The 17,142-nt window shown below is 38.5% G+C and overlaps 1 protein-coding gene across 5 annotated transcripts in view; it reads left to right on the top strand.

Moving 5' to 3' along the window:
* Positions 1-8,141, top strand: part of NFIB (nuclear factor I B) — a 203,642-nt gene extending 195,501 nt beyond the window's left edge. For 4 of the 5 annotated variants that reach the window (XM_064140621.1, XM_064140619.1, XM_064140618.1 and 1 more), the window contains one exon: positions 5,463-8,141. In XM_064140621.1, the coding sequence (XP_063996691.1) occupies positions 5,463-5,592 (130 nt within the window). In that variant the 3' untranslated portion in view covers positions 5,593-8,141. The remainder of the gene's footprint in view (positions 1-5,462) is intronic. The other variant, XM_064140623.1, reaches the window with a different exon arrangement.
* Positions 8,142-17,142: the final 9,001 nt, after the last annotated feature.

Raw genomic sequence — 17,142 nt, 5'->3', positions numbered from 1 at the left:
AGGAATCAATAATGTCCATTTTCCACATGATTGTGTTTGGAGCTTTAACTTAACCTTTACAGGAGAAGCAGCAAGAACTGCCATGTGACCAAAATGAATTAGGTGATCCAGAAGCAAGATGTTAAAGGGAACAACTTCAGTAATATTTCCTGACCAGTGCTGCAGATTCCAGCAGGATTAGAAAAGTTCCCTCTCTGCAGTGAACTGGTTGTCTGTTCTGAGCAGTCTTTGTTCACTTAGGTAGGACAAACTTAATCTTACTTTTCCTGTCAGATGATTTCTGGCAGCACTCCTAGGGAAGGAGGAGCATACTGTAAAGAATTCCCAGCTGTAAACTGTATCTTTAACCCTCTGGTTACTCCCGTTTTCTACTTCTTGATCATCTTCCCTTCCATTGTTTCTTTTAAAGCATGAAAACTACACTGGTGGGTTGGTGTTTTTGTTGGTTTTGTTGTTGTTGTTGTTGTTCATTGCTTGGGGTTTTTTGTTGTTTTCTTTTCTTTTTTTTTGTGTGTGTGTACATGCATGGTTTGTTTGTGGGTTTTTTTTATGCAATCAAGATTATCTGCATTATTCTTTAGTCATACTAATTTGATAAATAAATGTTCTAGTAATATTTTTTAAAACTTCTACATAAAAAATGGTAATATTTGGGGAAGAGAATAGTGTACTTGTGGAAAGCTTGGGCTCAGGTTTTTCACAGGTAACTCCAGTAACTCAAGCCCACATGATTCATGGTTTATCCTTTATGGTGGGCAGCCCTTCACCTTGTCCTGACATCCTCTGTGCACAGAAATGTTTGCAAACATCCTTTAGCCCTGCTCTTGCACCAAACAGTCTTGTATGTGTGGTCCAGAGCACAGCATGGATCCCCACTGTGGGTTTTCTTTGTGAAGGGCTTTGTGGCCTCTTCCTAAACTTCCCTTACCTTTTTTTTTAATGTGTTTTTGTTTGTTTGTTTTGTTGTTGTTGTTCTGTTTTGTTCCAGTATAACAAAAAAAGGATCTACTAATTAGAGTACATATACTTACAACAGAATTCTCTTTTCCCTCCTCTGGGCATAAATAAATAGGTTTTTACCTCCTCCATCTGCTAGATGGGTGGTACATACCTGCTAAACTGTAAAAGTTACCCTAAATTAAAGTGAGATATTTAATATATCTCTTGAAGTGAATTCTCACCTCAGAGGTGAAGTCTGGGAGCCATTTGACTATAGATACCATTTAGAAGGGTAAAAAATTACTACTTGAAGTAAATGTTGGAGTAGTGGTTGTTCTTTAGGCTGAAATGCATAAGTGGGAATTTCTGCAGCACACTGTGGTTAGTACAATTGTATTTCCAAAAACTGATGTTAACAATTTAAAATGGTAAAATTCCCTGTACTTGTAGGGACAAACACTTTTTTTAGTGCAGAGATAGAAAGACCTTGCTTAGTGGTTTGCTAGTGCCACTTCTCTCAGCATTGAAGATGTTTCTACCTTAACCATTCAAGGTTGGACCTGGCATGATCTGATTTACTATGTCTGAGCTAGCACATTCATGCAACCAGGTAGCAAAGCTACAAGAAGAAAATACTGGTTTGTGCATACTTTCCAAATGGTGAAACACAGACCTCTGAACAGACCTACAAAGAAGGTAGCAAATGGTGGGAAATAAAAATCTTAAAATCCTTCAGATTTACTCAGGTCTGATTTGATTTATTTTTTATTGCATTTAGTTAGTTGTTTAACATTATTATAGTCTTCATGTTATTATGATCTCCACAGCAGACTGTGTATACAAATAATGTTAGTACTGCGTGTGGTACATTCCAGTAATATTTTAATCAGAGGTTCTTGAAAAAGCAATTATTATCTTTAAGAGGAAATCAGGGCAGAAATCTTGATTGAATTAACATGAAAACTGTAATGAAAACTGTAAAGGAGAATGTTAACCCTGTAGCATGCTTGCAAAATTTTCCTTTGCTGCATCATTATATGTAAACAGATAAATTGCATTGTACTTGCCACAGATAGAGAGGGAACTGGTAACTGTGTAACACACCTGATAGTTTGGTTATGGTGAGAGAAAACTGTTCTGTTAAGTTAAAGTACTTAGAAATATAATCCTTCAAGATGGTTTGGCAGTCCACACTCTTACAAAGCTATTAGCCTGAATCTTACAGCAATATCTGTTGGTGCTTCTCATGTAATTTCCCCCTTCCCCCAAAAAAAGAAAAAAAACCCCAACAACAAAAACAAACCCTTAGCCTGGAGCAGGTTTTTTTAAGGATCTCACTTCATATTCCAAAAGATAAGTGTTTATGTTATAACCTCTGTCAGCTCAGACCTCACATACTTCCTTAGGAGCAGTGAGCTGGAGAGTGGGGCCGAGATCAACTTTCTTCCTTTCATACATTCAGTGTGTTTTATGGGAAGGACAGTCCATGTTGGCAGAGGGACACCTCATTAACTTATACAAAGACAACAAGCTTGCTTGTTGAGATGCTTTGAGGACAGATACAGAGCATTGCCTCTGCTTTTGTTAAACTAAAGGTTGAGCTTTTACCTGGAACTCATGCAAAGTGCTGAACACTGTGGTGAAGTTATTTTCCTGTGTCTGCCGTTGACATGTGGGCTCCTGAGGCAGAGTTTGCATTGCAGTGGGCAGTAACTGGTGCTTCTCTTAGGGTGCTCTGAGGAGAAACTGTAGATGATTTCCATGGTAGAAAATAAACTCTGCAATGTTCATAGAGGTTCTTTCAGAAAAGGTTTGATAAAGCTGTCAGGGGACCTCTTGTGAACGGACAGTTGGGCTTGGATGCACACAGGAGTACTAGGGAGGTACACAGCCACAGGCTGTGGCTCATGTGATAACTGAACATTAACTAAATTTACCATAAATGTAGTGGGATACTTTGGAATATTGGATAGACAGCCATACATAGGCAGCTTAGCAGAGCCTGAAGTTGGATCTTTTGCCGTTCTTTTCTCATAGCTGTTCATAGCTTTATGCTGATTACTGCTGTTCACTTTAGTAAGTTTAATTCAGGTTTCCTGCTTTGTCTGCAGTAAATACTTGGTGATGGTATCAGGACTGGGATGGCCTGAGATGGAGTTACATCAAACTGCAGTATGATATGGTTTATTTTTCAAATGCAAGCAGAGCTCCTAAGGCCTTGAAAATTGTGCCTTATGAAGTGCTAGCAAACAGAAGGGATGGCTTGTCCTTCCTGGCTGCCAGGGAGACCAGCCACTGCCCAGCAAGTGTATATAGATCAGGAATCTCAGCCCACCCACAGAGGTGCTGGAATGGTGTTTTTTCCCACTCCTCTGCAGACGTTTCAGTGCCACAGGTGCTCCGCTGCTGGTAGCATGATCTTTGGCTGACTGCAGAAGGCACTGAACAATCAGTGCAAGGGGCACCTGAAACTTCTCTGGGATCTGCACAGTGTTAGCACGGGAGATTTACTACTCCCTGATGATTCATAAGCAGCATAGATGAATTTATTGCAATTTGCATTTTTGTCACAGTTGTAATATAGGGTGGGAGAGGGATTGAAGGGCTTGAATAAACCCTATGTTAAATTTGTAGGTTGCATGACAGCTACAGTCCTGTTAATCATTTATTACAATCTACTTTTATTGAGCACTTTCCACAGAATCAAGATCTCTGTCTTCTATATTAAATAGTAATTGTAATATTAGTTGATAATTATCATATTGACCTTTAGACATCCCTTCCAGCCCAAACAATGTCATGATTCCATGAAAACTGTTACAAATAGTAATTCACCCTTTATTGGCGCTACCTGGTTTCCCTCACCTGCTGTAGTCATTAGAAGGCTGTCAACTTTAAAACAAATGAGAAAGTCTTAATTAGGTGTATCTAACCATTGAAGTGCACTGTAAGTCTTCAGAAACATAATCTGGAAGCTTTTGCAGCAGAAATTGTTTAAACACCATATTGACCCCACACAAAATTTACGTACATTTTGTTAGAATAGGAAACTAGTTCTGTTTTATTTAAAGTCACTAAACGCTGTAAATCCTATGTAGCAGGACAGCAAAGAACTGTGCACTGTAAAACATACTCAGACAGAACCTGAGAAAACAAATGCGCTTGGCTGGTTTATTTATTAGCAGTTCTTGTTTTTACAAATCCCTGTGCTTGGGCATTGTGCTGTTGTTTCAGAATTTATTTTTTAACAGCACTGAAGTCTGAGGGCAAGAGGGAAAAATGCATTTTAAAACAAATTGTGATGGAACATGAATGTAATAAATATGCCAGATTATAGTCTTCAGATGTGCTATCATGAAGTTTACCAGCCTAATCCCAAACTGTATTACCAAGTAAGAGGTTGTGTTTGTGGAAAGACCTAGAGCAGAGAAAATCTGTATGCAGTATTTGCAGATTGTGTGTGGAGGTCTGATGTTAGTGGTTTGGCAATAATTGTCGACATTGATTTTCTTTTGAATAAATTTGACAAGATTTTCTCTAAAGTCCATTATTTCTGGGTTGCCAGAAAGACACCTAGGAAAGAGGCTGCTTAGGATCTGCTGTGCATACTGAATAGAGACAGCTGAGGTCTTTCTTAAATATCCATCTTGCAAATACTGTTGAGTAGAGTACTTACTAGTGGTTCGTGCCTGGTAAACGTGTGAATGACACTGGGACTTAAGCATCTCAGTGGTAGAGTGCTTATAAATAACTACTTCAGTTCCAAAGTCATTGAATTGCCTTTGAAACCTTTTTTTTTTTTTTTTGCTCAGATGTTTGTTGAAAAAAATTATAGTGCTCATTGCTACCTTTGACTCAGGGCTAGCCTTGATGCCAAGTGTTTGCATGATTATATCCTGTGTTATCCAATGTCCCTTAGGCACTGGTGCCTTTTGGAAAAAGATCTGTAGAGAATGCAGGTTTCTTGAATATTAAAGGTCCTCTGTTCTCACGGAAGCCCACACATCTCAAAGACACATGCTGGGACTGAGAGAAGACAAACTACCAAGTTGCAGAAGCATTGGAAATAGCACAGGAAACTTAACTGCTGAACCTTTATATTGAGTTCTAGAAGGCAGCAAACCCCTACACTATAGTAACGTCCATTGTGCCATACAGTCACTTGTACAGTTTTGTTTTGTCTGCTCTATATATTTGCATCTGAAATGTTTTGGGGGGGTTTCATAACAAACATGTCATTCAGTGTGAGACAGCAGTAATACTGCTTGCAACCAAATTCTGCAAAATTATATTTCTTTCAAATAAGTCATACTTTCACAAGGAAAACTCTGCAGTAGAATCTCAAGTAATATTCACGATTTGGGGTTCTTATTTTGTCCTAAGTAGTGTTATTAATAATACATATTGGCTTAGCCCTGATTCAAATGAATTGTGTTTTGGGTTTTTTGCAATATATTTAATTTATATTTTGTTGTTTTTTCCTCTCTTTTTTCTCTCTTTTCCCTCTTTTCCCTCTTCAACAGTCCTGGTACCTGGGCTAGCTTGGTTCCTTTTCAAGTATCAAATAGGACACCGATCCTGCCAACAAACGTCCCAAATTATGGTTTGAACATAATTGGAGAGCCTTTCCTTCAAGCAGAAACAAGCGACTGAGGGAAAAACTAAAAACAAAAGCAAAATTGAAAAAAAAATGAAAGAGGAAGAACAGAACAAGAAAAGAAATCGAAGAAAGAAGGAAAAGATAGGCCAGCAATTGCTGCTCTTACAGCAATTAATTCCTTTATGATTGAAACTGAAATGACATATGAAGGGTCGATGATATTTCACTGATGGGTAGAATGCAGCCCCTGCTAAGTAGCCTTTGTTATATGAAATCCGCTGGGAAATAGATGTTCTGTCTCTGACAATATATTTTAACTGACTTTCTAGATGCCTTAATATTTGCATGATAAGCTAGTTTTATTGGTTTAGTATTCTTGTTGTTTACGCATGGGATCACTATTTCTGGTTATCTCACAAAACAAAGGCTAGACAGAAGCAACAGAGCTGTACAAGGACAAGGGCTGTGAGCCAGGCATTTTATCAACACTGATTTCTAAATCTTCTAAGAATAAGCTTTGTAGCCCTCAGTTATCGGTATGGATTTATTAAACTTTGGCCCTTAATTCAGCCTTTCCTAGTGTGTTATGCAATTTGAGGTTTTCAATCAGCATGAACACAGACTCTATGGAAGAAATGCCTCTAAGTAGGTAGAAGTGTTATCTCCTCATGCAACAGTAAAAAGGAAAAGAAAAAAGAAGTGAACGCCTTCCCCATTAAAGAAACACTTACAGAGGCAAGTGCAATTTAAAAATCATATCTAAGGGGGTCATCACTATAAGTCCTTCAGCCCTTGGACTCTAAATTGAGGGGATTAAAAATAACTTCATGCAGACTTACTTTTCCCCTCAGTTTTTGGGGGCGGTAAAAGGCATTAAATCAAGACAAATCACATCCTTGAGAAAAAGAAATCAATGGAAACAGAGCCCTTAAGTTGATTTAGCTGCTGCCTCTACAGAGGGGTAGAATTTATTTATTTAAAGTTACTGGTTGCATCAAGAACCCATAGGGTTTACATATTTCTGTAAAATCTGCATCATAGAGACAAAGAGATAGGCAAATCCATGTCACAAGGGCAAAGCTTACCGTTTACAAACTGGTAATACCAGAATGGGGATATGTTATATTTAAATAATGCACTCTTAATGTAAGTCTAGTTACAGGGTGCTGAAAACTTGCATGGTGCTTTCAGAAGTTAGCCTTGTTCAACAATTTACACATACTGACAGAAATATAACGTGCATGGGCAGACATTTTGCCTCTATGTCTCTTTAAAAAAACAAACAAACAAACAGACAAACAAAGACAAACTAAAACACACTTTCCAGTAATCCTAATTTGCACGAAGATATAATGTCCACATTACGTGCCTTGCCTTGCAATCTAAAAAAAAAAAGAAAAAAAAAAAGGAAAAAAAATACAAAAAGAGAAAAAAAAAATTTAAAAAAACCCCACCTGACTTCACAACACTTGTTTTGCTGCATTTATTATTATAATTTTAAATCTTTGCCATTTTTATGACTAAATATTTTGTACTCCAGATGGGAAGAAGTGTGACATCATGGATTTATACCTTTATCTCACATTTATAAAGCATATCATGGCTGTGTATAGTTGCCGCTTAAGAATTGTAATCGACCAGCAATATTTTCAGTATTTTTGGTGTTTTTTCTATTAAGCTTTCATGTTTTTCATCTTCCAATTAATATTGGGGGGAGGGGATACAAATTTATACGAATTATGCAATACCAAGTTTTGCCTATGTAGGTAGTGCTTTTAGCTGTATTGGTTATTATAGGTAAGTACTCAGATTTAAAAGAAAAAAGAAAAGAAAAAAAAAAGAAGAATAAAGTATGCTTTTTTTGTTTTGTTTTGGTTTTTTTTGGGTTTTTTTGTTTTGTTTCATTTTGTTGTTTTAATTGACCAAAGTGGGTACTGCTATTTTTGCAGTGTGATGAGGTCCTTTTCTGTACTGAGAGGTGGACAGGGGATTTTTTTTATACATACATACATATATATATATAGATACATATATATATATATATATATATATTATGGGGTGGGTGGGGAGAATTTTTAACACTTTACAGTGTAGCTGTGAAGCAGTGCACCCTTAGCCAGGCAAGGGCTGCAAAGTGACTGTTCTGCCTACTGTGACAAACTTTCGAATTGGTTCCCTCTTTTCAACTTCCCACCTGGGGTGCAAGCTGAAGTAATTTCTGGATTTAAAAAACTAATATTCAATTCTGTTGGAGGCAGACTTGACTTGAGGAAATTGTTTTAGTGTACGGTTTTTTTTCCTTCAGAAAGAGAGACAGAAAGAGGTCAGGACCTACAGTGAGATGAAATCTTTTCTGGCAAAGATTACTACATTCTAAAATGTCCACTTTAGCAAATGTTTTTATCTCAGAATGACAAAGACACTTACTTTTGCCCAGGAAATGTATGTACAGGGCCAAAGTCGTCACTAGCATAATTCCACTGACTGCAGCTGACTCTGGGGTAACTCCTGCAGAGAATTTGCCTCCTTTGGTCTGCTTGACTTACGAATATTACACTTTCTTTTTAATCTGTGTCAAAACATCTTTTGTCCCTCCCCCCCTCCCAGGTTTTTTAATTCATAGCATCTGAATTACTTATTTCTTCTCGTACAGCAGGTCAGATGGAAAGCTCTGAACTCTAGGGGAGAAAGAGTTTATTAATGCACAGAATTAGAGACTATGATGTAAATAAAAGACTATTTCCTGTGAAACGACACTTTACAGATCAGTATCAGCATGTTGCTGGAGACAAGTTACACGTCAAGAATCTTTGTGTTGTATGGCTCAGTATGGTGAAGTTTTTCTAAAAACACCTCCTTTTATTATGGTGCAAGTAGAGGAAAGTATAGACTTGTTGATTTGAATTTATAACATTAATCCCTTTGCAGCTGTCTTTGCATTTCGGAGGCTTTTATACCCTAGAGTAGCCCCAGTAAGAGTCATGACTCTGAGTGCTGGGTAGTGGCACACTGAAGTCAGTCCTTTCTGCCTCTGGCCAGCACACAGCAGCTAATGAGCCACTGGAGCAGTGCATCCTTATGTCTCCAAATGCAGGTATGTGTGTATGCAGAGCCTCAATGGCTAGAGCTAGGAGCTGTAGAATAGCAAATTCTTGAGCTTTAGCTATAGCTAAACTTAAAAAATAGGAAACCCCACATAAAAAATTAAGATGCATAGATAAAAAATTAAAATAAACTTTACGTTGTTCTTTTTATGTGCCCTGTAGTAGAGTGCATGTATTCAATAAGTACATGGTTACCAAAATATACTAGATCCACTTAGAGTCCACCTCGGGCTCTGGCCTGATAAAACAAAGTATGTATTGTCTTTTCCACATGTCAGTGATACTGTGGTGTTTGGAAGTTTAGAGTTATGCTGTGAGAATGTCCTTATTAATGTGGTTAGCAGTGTGTCCTCGTTCAGCTTTTAATACCACACCAAGATTAAAAACTGAAACAAGTTTAGGTTCAAAGTGCAGCAGTCAAAATGACCATTGCCCTTGTAGGAAGAAGAGTACCCTTAACAGAGATTTTTTTGGTATCCCTGACCTCCTGTATGAAAAAAATTAAGGCTTACAGATGCACCATTTTAAGCAGCAAACTGTCTCCTAGAATTGAGTTGGTGAGTAGCTGTGAGATTTTTCCACCTGCCTTTTTTATAAGGAAGCCTCTTTGGAAGAAAATGAACTCGTCATTTACTGTAGGTTTGGTTTTGTGTTGTTTGCCTTTTTTTCCCCCTTTTTTTTTTTTTGTATTTTATTTTGTTTTGTTCTGTTATTGTTGTTGTTGTTGTTGTTGTTAAGCTCAGCAATCAACAGATCAGGATAAGACTGAGAACTCAAATCCAGTCTCTGGCCTCCTCCTTCACCAGGAAGTGTATTCTGACTAAATTGAGCCACCCCGTTCTATGTGCACTGTTCTGCCTTTACTAAGTTGCTTTGCAGCCCCTGGCCTCATGGCTGTGCCACTGAAGTGTGTTTCCCCCCAGAGTGACATGAACGTTTGAGGCTTGACTAAGGAAAAAGAAAAAAAAAGACAGTGAAGGAGACTGTACATAAAGACATGGCAAAAATATTAATTATAGCAATATAGTTGTGGGGTAATGTTCAGGTGGGCAGCTCCATTGAAAATATGTGAATGAATTTGTGAAGCTGCAAGTAGCAAGAAGAAAGGAGGATCTACCTTGTAGACAGCAATTTGTACACTGTATAGTTTTGTTAAGATTTTTTTTTTAATTAAAATACCCTTGTTTGTAAATCCTACTTTTTAACAATTATAATGGAAATGCATGACATTTCCATTTTTAAAGTGAACAAGAATATTCCTTGTTTGGAAACTGGACTTGAGTTAAAACTCTCCAGTTTCTTAATTTATGTATTAAAAAAATTATCTGTCCATGTTAGGAGTTATTTTGCAGATTCCTGTGCTTGAAAAGCATAGGTTACTAATCCTTAAAAAATGTAAATGGAGAAAAGTTATATTTTATGAAGGTTATTTTGTTGTATTTAGTATTGGAGAAGTTGGTTTTCAGAGCATTTCAAAATGTTGGGAGCACCACTGTCTTTTTGTTAGTGTCTATGGCCTTTAGTAAAAGTTTTTGTGATTGTTACGTGATGGTATTTAAGATTAGGTTCACAGAGCGATTCAGGATAGGCAGAGAACTAAAACAGTACTTGTATCTCACACAGCTGTGTCCTCAGGGAGCAGAGTTTTGGGTTTGCAACTTGTAGCTTCGTAAGGACTTAATGAAAAGGCTTGCACAAGGACATACTCATCTGTGACATCAGAGTGTGTTCTGTAATTAAATCTGAATTGTATTTACTGTGTGAGACTATGAAGGCTGCAGAAAGCTATCCCATAGTCAGTGTACAGTATTCACTATAATGAGACAACTCCCTTAAGTTGCTGGCAGTAAGGCCCCAAGCATAACATCCGATATAGTTTACATGAGCCTGTCAAGGGCTTTTGTTAACATAAACCAGCTGCATGCTCCTGGACTTTTTTATTGGTTTTCTATAGAAAACTGGGTTTTTTTGTTTTTTTTTTTTTTTTGTTTTTTGTTTTTTTTTGTTCATTTGGTTTTTGGTTGTAAAGAAAAGGGAGTAAAATCATATGCAGGCTAATCAAGATAAACAGGAAAAAGCTCAGAGCTGAATGTTCTACTCCATGCTGAAGGAGTTGAAATCTGCCTCCTTCTTATTTGCACTTTCTGCTAGTTCACCAGTTATTTTCTAATTCCTCAAAATTGTGTGGGTGTGGTGGAGCACTGCAGTTGGAGGATAACACGGACCACTGATTTTGCCCTTTAGCCCTGCACAATGACCTTTGTATCAGCCAAACTTATTGCCATGACAACTCTTTGTACTGTTTCCATGCCACAGCTCTGTTGGTGACATTGTTAAAAGTAAAGGGGACAGGTTGGAGATGGTCAATTTTTACATTTTTTGTTGCAATTTTTTCTTCAATGGTTGTAAGTAGGGTTTGTTTTGGTTTTTTTTCATTTGCTCGTTTGTAGGATTTTGTTTGTTTGGGTTTTTTATGATAAAAGGGTTCACTAGTTATTACTCTTAGAAATATCTGTGTGTTGCAATTCAAATGTATGTTGAATTTGTGAAAAGGGCTTCAGTGCCACTAGCATCATAATAACCTAGAATAAGCCTTTGATATTTTTATTGCATGATATAACAGTAATACAGAAGGTGGCCTAAATAAACGGAGAGCAGTGTGAGCTAGTGACACTAAAGTCAGTCGTTGTATTCCTGTATTTTTAACAGAATGGTTTTGAAACTGTGCTACAGGGACTGATGTGGCAAATGTATCTCTATATGCAGAAGGAAGTTTTTTAAGAAGTATGGCTTATTATGCATTCTTCATTGAGGGCATTGAAGTTGCATGGACTGATAAAAGTTGATGCAAAATGAGAAAGAAACAAAAACCAGCAAAATGTTTACCAAAAAAAAATCAAAACAAATGAGCAGTGCCTGTTCAATTTCACAGTCTCTGTTGAGTTCAGTTGTAAATATGTTTCAGATAACATTTTCTTCTTCAAAAAAAAAAACAAAAAAAAAACTTTACAACATTGTAGAATGTGAGGGTTCCTCAATCCCAGGCATAGACTTCTCAAGAGCTGCATTAGATTATATCTTCATCAAGCTGTTAATTTGTGCTTATATCATATAGAACTTTTAGTAATCTGGGAAGAGGCACGCCATCTCAATGATATTTCTCTGAGAACAACTTTTGTAGGACTACGTGTTTCTTTAGATACATTTAGTACAACTGTAGGTGACAAGTAGTCAGTTATTGCTTGCTAGCTACACACCAGGGTTGATCCATTTTAAAACTTTTGGCATTTTTCCCCATACTGTAGCCCATAAATCCTGAAGGTTACATTTTAATTAAAAAGGAGGTGTGTGCACAGTCTTTGTGTAATGAACCTTCACTAGTAGGATACATTACACTACAGCTACTTAATTTTGGAATTAGAGCCCTCGGCATCAGACCTGGTTTTAGCCTCAGTGTTAACAAAGGTTTTTGTTGTGCCTGGTTGGAGGATAATAATGTTCTTTTTGGTACTTTTTTTTTTTTAAGGTTACAAATGAACTTAACTGCCACAAGTTTTAAACTGGTGTAAATCAAGCTTGACTTAATGTGATTGTTACTGTTATATCCAGCCTATACTGCTAGCAGCTGCTCATACTGCAGTCAATTACTGGAAGCGGATATATTTCCTATGCAAAAACTGTTTAAACAATAAAAGTGAGCTATGCTACAAAACCTAGTCTTGTGTTTTCTTTCTTGTCTCTGAGAGTTGTAATTAGTAGTGTCTTAGAAACTAACCTTAAAGCTTGTACTCTGATAGCATGACTTGTGGGGTTCTGTACATTCTTACTTAAGATTTAACGTGTTTGTTTGCACACATTTTGGCCTAGCAGTTACACTGAATGAGAACAACAGAAACCAAAGGAGAAAGATAACTGGCTCAGTTTAAAAGTTTATATTTAATTTTTAGTCATAGTGTTTTACTAGCTATAGTAATTATAAAGGCAGCCTGAATTGCATCTCATGTAGGAGAGCCCTGTAGAGGGACCTGGACAGGCTGGATGGGTGGGCAGAGGCCAATGGGATGAGATTTAACAAGGCCAAGTGCAGGGTTCTACACTTTGGCCACAACAACCCCAAGCAGTGCTACAGGCTGGGGACAGAGTGGCTGGAAAGCAGCCAGGAAGAAAGGGACCTGGGGCTGCTGATAGATAGTAGGCTGAAGATGAGCCAGCAGTGTGCCCAGGTGGCCAAGAGAGCCAATGGCCTCCTGGCCTGCATCAGGAACAGTGTGGCCAGTAGGACAAGGGAGGTTATTCTTCCCCTGTACTCAGCACTGGTCAGGCCACACCTTGAGTACTGTGTCCAGTTCTGGGCTCCTCAATTCAAGAGAGATGTTGAGGTGCTGGAACATGTCCAGAGAAGGGTAACAAAGCTGGTGAAAGGCCTGGAACACAAACCCTATGAGGAGAGGCTGAGGGAGCTGGAGTTGTTTAGCCTGGAGAAGAGGAGGCTCAGGGGTGACCTCATTGCTGTCTACAACTACCTGAAGTGAAGTTGTAGCCAGGTGGGGGTTGGCCTCTTCTTCTAGGCAACCAGCAATAGAACAAGGGGACACAGTCTCAAATTGTGCTGAGGATGGTATAGACTGGATGCTAGGAGGAAGTTGTTGACAGTGATTTGCCATTGGAATGGGCTGCCCAGGGAGGTGATGGAGTCACCGTCCCTGGAGGTGTTCAAGAAAAGCCTGGATGAGGCACTTAGTGCCATGGTTTAGTTGACTGGATAGGGCTGGGTGCTAGGTTGGACTGGATGCTCTTGGAGGTCTCTTCCAACCTGTTTGATTCTATGATTCTATGTGGCGTAAGATTGAGCATGATAGCAGAAGAGCAGGAAACTTCTATTTTCTTTGAGTGTTACAGCTTTGTGAGAGACGGTAAGTCTTTGATTTCTTAACAGCCTTCAGGATAGCGTTTTCATAAAATCAAGACAAGAAGATGTGTCTTCCCAAAGTTCTTCCCGACTTCAGAAAGCTTTGTTTTGAATCAAGGACTTCAAACTCTACAAAAGCATTATTTCTCATAAGTGAATTAGCTGTATATTTGGGACATTTGATTCAGTTCATTTTCCTGAAAATAACATTGCTCTTTTCTTAAAATGCTGGGAATCCACTAACCAGGAGCAACAGTCAGCAAGTAGTGTGAACATGGTCAAAAGATGACTGAAAAGATCCCAGGGTAAAGACTTTAACTGAATTATATAAAAAATCCTCACATGTTGCCTCATAGTGAAGTTACACTCTCCATCTACTTAGATAAAAATATTCTGCAGGTTCTAGCACAGAGGCCTTACCCAGTCCAAACATCAGTGTGAAAAATGCAAAATAGTGCACTGATTTTCCACAAACATTTGATTACACAAAGACCATTTGTTTATTAAATTGACTGGGTTTTTTTTTTTTTTTTTCTAAGAGGCCTCTTGTTCAATGTGTCTCTGCAAAGCAGATTGTCAGGCCCTAAAAAGTTAGTGTTGCGGTTAGATTTACATCCTAACAAACTGGAAGTTTACTACACTACTCAGAGCTTTGGAAGTTAAATGAAATTATAATTACAAAAGTAGACTAAATATAAAGGTATAAAAGGCAATAAACATATATGAGGCAAATTTACATATATTTAGAGTTCAAAACCATCACAATATCCCCTTGTACAATGCTTCAGCTCTCCTTCCACCTTCTCTGGACACAAAGAGTCCAGATGGCCCTCTGTCTCTACCTCCCCCTTTCCCTCTACCTTACAAAGGTGTGTAGGCAGAATGCAATCTGCCTACATGCAAGGTCAGGAGCAGGGATAGAAAACAGCCAGAAGCTAAGCAGAAGGCAGCCAGAGAGAGAGAAAGAATACACAAAATATAAGGTTTGCAGCAGACTGATGGAATTAGATAAATATATCTTATTATTCTGTGCCAAATCCTATGAACTGTTCATTCTTTACACTGTAATTCTCTGGAAAAACTAATTCTAATTTACAGTCAAGACACCAGGTTAGGGCATTAGCTCTAAACTCTTAACAATTAGGAAATCCCACCAATTTGTCCTGCTAGACTTTCTTTGAATATTGTAAATTGGACATGATGTGGAAACTATATTAGATTTTGTCTGTAGAACTCCAAAACACAAAACTTCTGTGCATAATCCACTGTTGTCTCCCTTTTCAGATAAGGAAATTATCTTTTTCTCCAGACACTGTGCATCCCCCTGTAAAGCAGCCTAACGCTGTATGTAACCTGCCAGAATCCCTCAGCACACTTCCTGCATAGGTTTGGTCCTCTGCTCCATGAATGCAAGCTGCACAGTGGGACTGGTTTCAATACCTTAGGACAAAGAATCATAGAACACTTCAGGGTTGGAGGGGACCTTTAAAGGTCACCCAGTTTAATACCTCTGCATCTGAGGGATGAACAGGGACATCTTTAACTAGATCAGGTGGTTCAGAGTAGCAGCTGCCTGCACTTTTCATGTTGCCAGTACCAGAGCAAGGGCTGCAATGTCATGCTCCAGCTATGCAATGTAGTGCTTAGTTGCACTAAGATATAAGGAGCAGGAAAGAAAGCATACAAAGAAGATCATGACTTCCAGCTTCGTGCTGAGCAGGGGAAGCCCTTGGTTCAGGTTTGCATGCTTTCCTGTTTTCTAGACTGGTGGTTGTTGGTTTTTTTTTTTTTTTTTTTTTTTTTTTCCTTTCACTCCAGTGTTCTTTTTGTGTGCTTTTCCACAAGCTTAAAAATTCTAATTGCAGAAGAACAGAAATGTTGCCACAAGATCCAAACGCATGCACAAACAGCAACTTGGAATTGTGCACTGCCACCTAAGTCATTAAATAAAGTTACCATTCTTGCTATGCATGGGTTTCTTTTTTAGTCTTATTTTTCTTTCTACTCCTGTTACCTGCATAAATTGTATATTACAGCTGTTGCTCAGTCAGCTTCTGGCTGATGAAAAAGCTAAAAAGAAATAGTGTCTTGTCTTCTCACTTTTGAGCCTGGGCCTATGGACATCTGCTTTCTTTTGTGATGGAGGCACCTCACCCCATGAGGGTCTGTGAACAGAGAACAATGTTACTGAGTGCTCAGGACTGTATCCAGTTTTGTATGTACTGGAGGTAAAAAAGGCTTATCACTGCTATCTCTGTAACTATTATGCTTGTTCTCACATCCATGCTTAAAAGAGCAGCCTTAAGTCCTTTTCATAATGTAACTACACGATAGTTCTATAGTTAGGGTATATACACCACCTTCAGGAGTGGCAGAACCTTGTCTGCTGAGAATAACAGAGAGCAGTCTAAGGCAAAGTGGTGAAAATTTAACAGTTAAATATTTCTGGTCGAAATGTGAATAGATGCAAGCAGAATCTAGCAAGAAGAACTTTGTTAAAAAATATATCCTAATTGTGGCCAACAAACAGATTTTTAGGGCATCCACTTCTGTTTCTTTAAGGTCTTTATTGGCATGAGATCAGTCATGGTTACCAAGACTACTACCTACTAATGTCGATTGAGCTGCTGGGAGCTGTAAATCTGTGCAAGGATTCCAGTGTGTTGCACTCAATTTAGCTTTCGTGGCATTCACCAACATGTAGTATTTTGGTCCACTTTAGTTACACTGTGCAGAGTACCAACATGCTCTTCAGACAACAGAGTGAGCAAAGTTACAGGATATTACTTGCAAAATGTGAAGCTTTAAAAAATATGGGAAGTAGTAACAGCACTACCAGTCCTTCCTCTCAAGTACCTGAAAAGAACTTGCTTCTTAAAAAAGGAGCAAAACCCTTCTCCTCTAGGAGATTGATCTGCTGCCACTGAAGTCAATAGAAATTCCTCAGTGATCTTTAACAAAGATTGGATGAGACCTACACTGGTGACAAGGCAAGGCATATCCATTTAGGTGGATGGGATTTCTAGGTCTTAACATATGCATTGTTGTGGGGTTTTCCGTTTGTTTGGGGTTTTATTACCCAAGGTGCCTTAGGATGGAAGGAGTTGTTCAAAGCAGAACACAGCTGTTTCTGCTTGCTAAGCCTATGCTTACTACTAAAACAATGTTATCCACTGACTATATTTAGCTGCACTGCAGGCTGCCAAAACCAGTGAATATTGCTGTGGGCAGTCAAGTAAGGAAGCCTGATGCACAACAGAACTGGGGCAGTGTCCTGGTTTCACTGGGACAGACTCACAGGGTAGCCACAGCCTGCAAGCTGCTAGCAGTTTTGAGTCAGCTGAAGCAACTTACCAGAGGTGGCTCACAGGTCTGTCCCATGCCATAAATGTCATGCTCAGTATGAAGGAAGAGGTTTGGTGCAGACAGGATCTGCTTTGCTTTGGGCTGTTGTTGTGGAGGAAGGAATTAATGTGTGGCTGAGCCAGGAATTTTTATACAAAAATAGTTATTTTATTTTCCCAAAAACCCGCCCCCAAAACTATATATACAAAGATTAATTTAGTTTAATTAGCAGATTCAGTCGCATG

Source organism: Pogoniulus pusillus, chromosome Z (assembly GCF_015220805.1).
Source record: "Pogoniulus pusillus isolate bPogPus1 chromosome Z, bPogPus1.pri, whole genome shotgun sequence".
NCBI lineage: Eukaryota > Metazoa > Chordata > Aves > Piciformes > Lybiidae > Pogoniulus > Pogoniulus pusillus.
This window is presented reverse-complemented; position numbering and strand designations above follow the sequence as displayed.